At 37.9% G+C, this 10262-nt stretch overlaps 1 protein-coding gene across 4 annotated transcripts in view; it reads left to right on the top strand.

Annotated features, from left to right (window-relative positions):
• Rbm27 (RNA binding motif protein 27) overlaps window positions 1–10262 on the top strand; it is a 102497-nt gene that overhangs the window by 52916 nt on the left and 39319 nt on the right. For 2 of the 4 annotated variants that reach the window (XM_008821638.3, XM_008821637.3), the window contains exons 9-10: window positions 4275–4439; window positions 8154–8303. In XM_008821638.3, the coding sequence (XP_008819860.1) occupies window positions 4275–4439; window positions 8154–8303 (315 nt within the window). The remainder of the gene's footprint in view (window positions 1–4274; window positions 4440–8153; window positions 8304–10262) is intronic. The other 2 variants (XM_008821640.3, XM_008821639.3) reach the window with 1 other exon arrangement.

The following is a 10262-nucleotide window of genomic DNA, read 5'->3' as shown; positions in this document are numbered from 1 at the left end:
GTGCACAATGGGAATAAAACTGTACTTACATCATAGAACTAATTTAATTGTAAAAAAAAATTAAAATTAAAAAATAAAAAAATAAAAAATAAAATAAAAATATAAATAAAATAAATAAAATATAAAAATAATAAAATAAAGTATAAAATAATAAAATAATGTATAAAAATAATAAATAAAAGTATAGAAATGGATGAGGGGAGGCTAGAGAGATGACTCAACAGTTAAGAACACCGGCTGCTCTTCTTGCAGGGGAACTGGGTTCGAATCCCAGCACCCACATGTCAGTTAACAACTGTAACTCCAGTTCCAGGGGATCCAGTGCTCTCTTCTAACCTCTGCAGTCATTGCACAATATAAGTGCATTTACATGTTGGCAAATACACTCATACACGTAAAATAAAATAAAAATAATAAACATGTCTTCTGACTTGATTTTAGAATAAGTCTTAAATATGACATTCATCCTTAAAAACATCTTTTTTTAGGACTGGCAAGAAGCTTTAGTAGTTAAAGGCACTTCCCACCGAGCCTGTGACAGTCTGAGTTCTATTGCTGGGACCTACATGATAGAAGGGGAGAATCAACTCCCACAGTTTGGCCTCTGACCTCCATGCACATGTTGTGGCATGTGTACACACACAAATAAATGTAATTTTTTAAGGCCAGACGTGGCAGCACACGCCTGTAGTCCCAGCACTTGGGAGGCAGAGGCAGGCAGATCTCTGTGAGTTCCAGGCCAGCTAGGGCTACAGAGTGACCCTGTCTCAAAAAGACCCCCCCCCCAAAAAAATGTAATTTTAAAAAATACGTGTCTTTATAAGATAAGGACAAGGGCTATGGAGATGGCTCAGTGAACAAAAGCACTTGCTGTACAAGCCTGAGAACCTGAGTTCAAATTCCCAGAACCCATGTAAAGCCTGGAGCAGTAGCACTTGTGTGAATCCCCAGGTCTACACTGACAAATGAATTCCAAAGAATCTCACAAGTCAGCTAGACTGGCAGATGCACAAGAGAGAGACCCTGTCTCAGTGGAAGCTGAGGACCAGTCCTGAGGTTGTCCTCTAGCTTCTATATGTGATACCTTAGCATGCACCTCCTCCCCGTATCATATACCTACCTCCCAACACAAGATTTTTCTTTTTTTAAAAAAAGACTACACACAAAGTTGCAACATGATTATCACACTCAACCTCACATCTCTCAGTTTACTGTTGATTGTCAGGTATCCATTTAGTGTTTGAATTTGCCAATTGTATTCTTTTGGTAGTGTTTTGTTTGGGTTTTGGGGGTTTATTTTTGAGACAGGATCTCACTATAGCCCCAGCTGGCCTGGAACTCATATATCCCCCACCGTGCCAAACGCCTTTTGTATCCTTAATTTGCCTTTTCAGCTAATTGATTTGAAGCTGTGTCCAAATGAGGTTACACATTATAATTACTTGATAAGTTTCTATAACAGTTTTCCTTGCCTCTTTTTTTTTTTGTATGTGTGAGATATTTATTTGTTAAAGGAACAGATCATTTGTCCTAAAGTTGGCAGAGTGTCTCATAGTATACCTTAAAACACACCGTCCCTCTATTTTCTGTAACTTAGAATTGGGGACTGGATTAGATTGATACTTTCTCTTTTTTGCTTTTGGGAAGAATATTTTCTAGATGTATTGCCCTATGATGGTCATGATATGATACTTGTGTCACACCGTGTACTCAGTGTGTATGCTTACTTGAAAATTGCTCGTAGTTCCAGCAGCTACATTTGACCATTGCCTAGATCTGTTGCTGATTTGGTACTCTTAATTCAACAGTTTTTACATTCACTACTGATGTTTATAAGAATGTTAAACTAGACAGTTGACCTTTTAGTTAACCTGAAATATAGTTTTTATAGGTGAGACTGGATAAGCACTTGTTCCTTCAACTTAGCTATTTTCAGAATGAGTTAGTTTTCTTCCAGAGGGGGCTACTGATTTTTTTAAAGTATCATTATGAGCTCATAAAGTTTTTAAAACTACATTTAATATAGTCTATTCCACTCCATTGTATTCCTTTTTGGCATTCAGGTTTTATGATCTCTTTGTTAGCTCCTGGGTTTTTTTTTTTTTTTGGTCTTTTTGAAACAAGGTCTCCCTGCCAGCTGGCCTGGCACTCACTATGTAGACTGTGCTGGCCTTGAACTCCCAGATATCTGCCTGCCTCTGCCTCCCAAATGCTGGGATTAAAGGGTGGACCACCACCCCCGGCCTATTGTTTTTTTGTTTTTTTTTCCTTTTATCTTATTTTTGGCATGCCAGTCTTTGATAGTTATCTTGCTTCTGAGGGTAAGGGATATGATTGTACACTAGTGTAAATTACCTGTTCTTATTTATAATAAGCCCTTTGTTTAAACAATCTTGTGTTTCTTTTAGTAGTATTATTTTGAGATCGCAATTAAATGTTAAGAAAATCAAGTTTCATTTGAATAAACAGCCATCTTTTACATTTTAAAAATTTGTGTGTGTGTGTGTGTGTGTGTGTGTGTGTGTGTTCGAAGGCGTGCTTGCCATGTCATTCATGGAGGTCAGAGAACAACCTACAGGACTCAGTTTTTTCCTTCTATCTTATGGCTCTGAGGATTGAACTCAGGTCATGAGGTATGGCGCAAGTATGTCTACCCACTGAGCCATCTCACCCACCCACAGCCAACATTCTCAATGTTTGAATTTCCTGTTGTCTGTGGTTTTAAAAAAGGACATTGTGCAAACTAGTCTTTTAGTCTACAGTACAATTATTTAATAATTAGATATACTAGGATATTTCCTGGTGTATCATAAATTTAAAGGAATTCTATAGGTTGACATTGTATTTCCTTTTATTTTTCTCTCAAGCATTCTACTTGATTCTGCTTATTGATCATTCTTTACAGAGAATGCTCTGCAGTAGGATATGATTAGAACTGTTTTCATATTACTAAAGATATGTTAAATTGTCATTGCAGTGTAGCAATTGGTTGAGTCCTTTTAAACATAAATTTTGTAAAGATTGGTATTAAATGTGTAGTTGTGTAGTTACATTGTAGTTTATCACATCCCTCTTTTCTCATGCACGTGGAAAGAGAAGGGCAGGGAATTTTAGCATATTTATTTCTTCTCACTGTGAAATCAAGTAGTTTCTTGATGGTGTGCCCTAATAAGGTGTTTTAAAAATCTTGTTGAATTTTATATTTGTAAGTACCTTTGATGACATATTAAAGCTTTCTAAGTTTTCTTTATTGTGTCTTGTGCTATAGTGAGCATCTGGCTTTGGGGTAGAAAACATTGGCCAAATCTTATAAATTTATATGCCTTGCCTTGTTATGTTGTCAGAAATACTAAATGGAAACCAAAGGAATACTTTGCCCTGTGGTACTTTGTTTTTTCTAACCCTATTGTACAGAACTTCATTGTGTCTGCAAACTTGTACATACATAATACATGTACTTTCTTTCAAAATATGGCTCCTAATAGCCAGGATCATTCCATATATCCATTGCTGGTCTGTTTGTGTTTTTATCCATTTTTTCTTCTTTCTTTGTTATCAGCCTTTTTGTGGTGATAACAAATTTTCATTTTCTTGTTTAATTTGTTTTCTTTTGAACATTCTTATTCTCTGTGAGGATTTGTCAATGGTGATTTGTTTTGTTTTCCTTGCTTTTTTTTTCCCCCCTGCTCTTAGATATGGGAATGTGTTTTGTGCAAACTTGAAATTTTGTGATTAGAGGGATATACATGTGACAACCTTCCTAGCTGCATGGCTCATTAATACAAGATTCTATGTGAATAATAGCTCAGGGTTTCTTTCTCTAACTTGATTTGGTCGATCAGTTTTAGATAAAATTAGCAAATAGTTATTCCATTTAAGATTCTAAAAGATTGAAAGTCAGGTGTGATGCATACCTGCAATCCCAACATTTGGGAGGTGGAGGCCTAAGATGAGCAATTCAGTGCCAGCCTCAGCTTTGAGGAAAGCCTGGGATACATGAGACCCTATCTTTAAGAAATTAATACATAAAAAGAAAAGATTCTAAAAAACAGATCATTCAATACTGCCTAATTCTTCCTCACTTTATACCTTGGTGCCTCCTAACCAGTTGTGTGTCTGTGCTTTCTTGAGTTAGAATCTCTAACATCTTTCTCCACTACTATTCCTGTTGTTGTGATTTCTTTGTTCTTGGCTCTCAGGAAGTACACCATTACCTCAGAGAAGCAAACTTGTGACTCTCAATCCCAGCTGCCCTCCAATTCTTTCCTCTGTAGGACAGCCCATGTATTCTCGTGAACATGGTGCTGCTGCATCTGAGCGACTTCAGTTGGGGACACCACCTCCTCTATTGGCAGCTCGTTTGGTGCCACCTCGAAACCTCATGGGATCCTCCATTGGGTATCATACCTCAGTCTCCAGTCCCACCCCTCTGGTCCCAGGTAAGCTTTGTTACAGATGGCCATCCTCCTCACTGGTCTTTTCTAACTTAAGTTGGTCAGTCTAGCAGATGACCTGGCACCCTAATCTATCTCGAATTCCCATTAAAGCTCTGTTTCTCTGTTTCTTTGGTTTGTCCCTAGTGGTTGCTAGATGATTAGGCTCCCAGTGTCTGTCATCTCTGTTATCCTCTGTATTTACTTTCAGTGCCTTGTTACAGTCATACTTCTTGGTGTAATTCCTAATCAGGTAGACAGGAAGAGACTATCTGAGTGTTTTCTGATTAATTAACTATATATTATAAGAAAAAAATAGGGTAATTTTTTCTTAAAATAAAGCACAAACATCTGATTTCTTGCTGGTGATCGATAAACATGTTTGTCCCCCACCCTCCCTGTTGTAGGAACTGATTGCATATAATGTAGTATTCTTGGAAACTCACCTATTGACATGTTTTTTTGAAGATCTGTGAAGTGCTTTGTTAGCGTCTTGTGAGATTCTTTTTTGAAGATAATTTTTCACTTTGCCTTTAGATTTCAGTTTATCGTAATTAACTACAGGGCTTAAAAAATAACATGGTCTTTCTGTATAACCCAAATTGGCCTTAAACTTGGAATCTGAGTGCTAGGATTGCAGGTGTGCACCATCACACCCGGCCTGATTAAAAAACTTTCAAGTTTATTCTCTGTATTCCCAGTGATTTTTAGAAAAGGATTATTTGATTATACAACTTGAAAAACTTTGTAGCCTTAACTATGGGAAAGTTTCTGTTACTAGTACTAAGTAATAATTGAAAACTCTTTACCATAATTTGCTGATTTGCTTAAATGATGACAAAAAGTTTGTTATTAAACATAATTTTTAGAGTCAATATAACGATGGAATCTGCTTTTTAAATGTATCATCTTCAAACTATATCTCAGACATTTAATGCATTTCAATCTAATAAGCAAGTAGGTAGGATTTGCTTTTAAGCTATATGCTATTACAGCACGTGTTTCTCTCAGTAATAATTCTGTCTTGTTGACTTAAAGAAACAAAAACTTGAGAGTAGAGAGATGGGTCAGTTGGTGTAAGGCTTACCTCAAAAGTAAGAGAACCTGACTTTGGTACTCTTTGGAGGATCCATATAAAAAGCCAGGTATAGTGTTTGCACACTTACAAGCCCATTGCTGGGGAGGCAGAGTCAGGAAGGACCTGGGGTTTACTAGCCAGCCAGTGTAGCCAAATGAGTGACCTCCATTCTTAGTGAGAGATCTTACTTCAAAAAATAAGATAGAGGGGCTGAAGAGATGGCTTACCGGTTAAGAGCATTGACTGCCCTTGCAGAGGACCCAGGTTTGGTTTCTAGCACCCACATGGTGGCTAACAGCCTCAGTAACTCTAGTTCCAGGAAGTGTGATGATACCCTCTTCTGACCTCTGTGGACATTGCACTGCCTGAGTACATTTACATACATGAAGGCAAACATACACATAAAAATAAATAAATTAATAAGATAATAAGATGTAGGGGGCTGGAGAGATGGCTTAACAGTTAAGAACACTGGCTGTTCTTGGAGAAGACCTGGGTTCGAATCCCAGCACCCACATGGCAGCTATCAGCTGTCTGTAACTCCAGTCCCAGGGGATCTGACAGCCTCTTCTGTCCTCCACAGGCATTGCATGAGATGGGTGCACTTACCAACATGCAGACAATACACACATACATATAAAATAGAAATAATAAATAAAATATTTTTAAAGAAATACAACTGAGATAGCGGGTGTCCTGGACCTCCTGCTCAGTATATCTTCTCCACCTTTTCTCTACTTCCTTTCCCTTCTCCTTTTGAAAACAGCTCATGGTGTGGTTCAGAAAGAATATCAATAAATTAAAAATTAATTCTCAAAAATGATAAATTATTTTGAAAATTAATTACATGGATGGTTTGTGCTACCCTCTCAGAGGAGGATGGATGGTGTAATAAATTACTTGAACAGTGTTGTTCCTATTACAGGATTTGTATTTCAGTTTCAAGGCTTAACATTCAGCCTCAAAGCTGAGCCATCTCTCCAGCCCCCTCAGTTGTGTTTCAATGACATTTGATTGTTTTAGACTCATAGTTGATGTTTGTACAAGGAGAGAATATGCTCATGAAACCTGAAGTTAGGAGAAATATAGTATTCAGGAGCAAGGTTTAATCTAAGATGACTTGAATGACATTTGCCACACTGGGGACCTCTGAATCTTAGTGCAGCTTACTTAGACAGGGGCTTTATTTAGACAGCTGCCTTTAGAGGTCAGGAAGGTTCCTAATGGGGGCATCATTTTATTATTTTTAATTATGTGTATGTGATGTGCTTGTGTGTGGATATATGTACATTGAATGCAGGTACTCACGGAGTCCAGAAGAGGTTGTTGGATTCCTTGCAGCTGGGGTTACAGGCAGTTGTGAGTCACCCGATGTGGGTGCTGGGAACCAAGCTCAGGTCCTCTGGAAGAGCAGTATGAGCTCTTAACCACTGAGACCTGAGACATTTCACCAGTGAGGGGATCATTTGTGATCTTTTTTTTTTCTTGGTCTTTTTGAGACAGGGTCTCCCTGCAGCCCTAGCTGTCCTGGAACTCATTATGTAGACCAGGCTGGCCTTGAACTCACAGAGATCCGCCTGCCTCTGCCTCCTGAGTGCTGGGATTAAAGGAGTGCGCCACCACACCCGGCGATCTTTTTTTTTTTTAATATTTTATTTTTATTTTATGTGTATGTTTGTATTGCCTACATGTAGGTAAGATAAGTACACCCATGTTGTGCAATTCCGCGGAGGTCAAAAAGGGGTTTTGGATTCCCCTGGAACTGGAGTTAAGGACAGTTAAGGACAGTTCGTAGCCACCATGTGGGTGCTGGGAATCAATCCCAGGTCCTCTGCAAGAATAGTCAGTCCTCGGAACCACTGAATCATCTCTCCAGCCCTCATTTGTGATTTTAATGAAGCTGATCTTGTAGCTTAAACTTTGTATGAATGACTTAACGTGTTTTTCCATTAAGAATGAAAGGAAAGAAACACAAGTACTTTTCAATCATAATTATGAAAACCAGTATCTTTGGTGTCTTACTCTTTGATTTGCTGTAGAGTGAAGCATGCTTTCTGTTTTGTTTTTTCTTTCAGAATTGCTTTTAACACTGATAAAATGGTTATTTAGCATTAGAATTAAAATTTTGTTGTAGAAAAATGCAAGAAGTATGATAAAAGTGTATTGGTTAGTAGTGTGTTAAGATAATTAAAAAATTTGTCTTATCTACCTCTTATTTGAAATATACTTTGAATAGGAAACTAGCTATTCTCTCTCCAACTTAAAAAAAAATCAAATAAATTGATTTTTCCCTCCCTCCTGATTACAGAAGTACCTAGGAATTGATGAGATACAGAACTTAGCAATCTTTTATATATACGGTGTTCACGTATGGGAAAAATGTGCATTGAAGTTTGGCTTAGGTGATTAATATCGGATAGACGTGACTAAATGAATCTGGAAAATAAGTTTTGTGACAATAGTGTTGTTTTCTTTCACTTATAAAACAAAGGTCTTTATATTGTAACTCAAAGAAAAATATATATGGATTGATGTGACTATATTTGTTGAAGAATGTACATTTTTAGCAGCCAATCATTTTTAAGTAATGATAAATGATTTGATCCTCTAATTTGCTATTAAGTGTTTTCTTTTTTTCTCAGATACATATGAACCGGATGGTTATAACCCAGAAGCTCCTAGTATTACCAGTTCTGGTAGGTCACAGTACAGACAGTTCTTTTCAAGAACACAGACACAACGCCCCAACTTAATTGGCCTAACATCTGGAGATATGGATGCAAATCCAAGAGGTGAGAATGCCTTGAATTGTTTCTTATGGTGATTGCTATGAACTAGTTGAATATAGTCAATACATTTGCATTTCTGACCTCAGTTGAGGAAATTAGACTATTTACATTTTTGAAAGATACTATATAATCATCTCAAATGTTTTTTAAAAAATAACTTTACCTCCAATTTTATTTTAAAGTTACAATTAGAATATATTTCTTTTTAGATATAATGTTAATTTTTTAATAGGACTTCAGACAACTGTAACTGTGTGCTTGGCACGGTCCTGGATATTTGATATAGAAAGCTGAAATAACTGGTCCTTTTCCCACAAAGAGCTATTCAAGGGTGTCCTCTGTATCTTGAGATCTGTGACTGCATACCAGTAACACTGCAGATCAGTAACACTACTTCTGTAACTGCAAGTAAATGATCATCTCATCAGTTTACAACTTAAGATTACAGCTGTATAGCCAGGCCCAGTGGAATTTGCCTATAATGCTGGCTGGAGGCAGGAGGATCAGGAGTTGAAGATCATCCCTGTCCACATAGCAAGTTCAGAGCTATCCTGGGCCACATGACACCGTGTCTCAAAACAGACAAACAAAAAAATTTACATCTATCAGGATCTATTCCAAAGCTTTTAACGCATAAATCTTTTTTAATTGAATTTTTGTGTATTTTATACAGAACATTTCAATCGTAATCATTTTTATACCCCCTTCCCCGCTGGCACCCTCCTATACATTCTGTCATTTGTGTTAAGGCCTATTGTGTCAAGTTAGTGTCCCCGACATTCGTCAGTTGCAAGTTCATCTACTGAGTGAGATTTAGACAGCTTACCTAGAGTCCTTCGCTTTAGGAAGACCAGCTCTTCCTTGCTTAGCAGTAATCAGTTGCCAGTATTTCTGCTGTCCATTTCCCCAATTCTATGCTGGGTTTTTGTCTGCTTGAGTTTGCATAAGACTTGTTTATGCTGACACCATTGCTGAAGATTCATATGAGCAGGGTCCTAGGAGCTTGTAGGACTCTCTTTCCATATGGTCATACACCTCCTCCCTGGCTCTTACAATCTTCCTTCCCCCTCTTCCACAATGTTCCCTGAGCCCTGAGTGGGTGAAGTTTAATATTAAGAGTCCTGTCCAAGGAACAGCATTCTGTCAACTCTTAATTTCTATGCTTTGGCCATTTGTGACATTTTGTGTTCCTGGGCCTCTGTCACATGAGGGAGCTTCATTAATGAGAACTGAGATATTCTTTAGTGTCCTCTTTACCCCTAGTTCTATGTTCCTTAACCCTAATTCTGTGTTCCATGAGCCTTAGACATAGACATTGCATTGTAGGTGTGCCGCTTAGGCTTGGGCAGTTCACAGACAATGTCCATGTATATAGTTGTGGTACTCTGTAGTAGTCTCCGTCTGCAAAAGAAGTTTTTGATGAGTGGTGACGGGGATATTTGTCTGTACATATAAGAATACATATATTTTTCACATGGTAAGAAATTAGTCTAGGGATGTGACAGTGGGGTTTTCTGTAAGATCTGTGACCTCTCCAGCCTTGTGTATTTGGCTGTGTTTACAGTACCACACGAGTTTTCTCCCATTGAGTGGGCTTTTAGTCCAGTTAGGTGGCTGTCGATTGCCCCCAAGATAAAAGTATCCTCTAGATAGGCTGACTAGATCCACCAGAAGGGCAAGTAGTGGGGAATGGCTGGCAGTGCCGACAGCACAGCAGACAGTAGCAGGCATATCAGAGTATAAGGGCTCTAGTCGGGGGAGGGAGGCTATGGGAGGGTGCTACCTGGGAAGTGGGTGTATAAATAAATAAAAAAAAAAAAAGGAAAAGAAATAATTCTTCAAAGCATAAAAATTTGCTCCTTAATAATTTGTAGATGTGAAAAACATTACCATTGAAATCTACCTGATGACTTTATATCCATGCTCAGATGCCAAGGAGCTCAGAAAGTAACTGACTGTGAC

Source organism: Nannospalax galili, unplaced genomic scaffold (genome assembly GCF_000622305.1).
Source record: "Nannospalax galili isolate Female #2095 unplaced genomic scaffold, S.galili_v1.0 scaffold328, whole genome shotgun sequence".
Classification (NCBI taxonomy): Eukaryota; Metazoa; Chordata; class Mammalia; order Rodentia; family Spalacidae; genus Nannospalax; species Nannospalax galili.
This window is presented reverse-complemented; position numbering and strand designations above follow the sequence as displayed.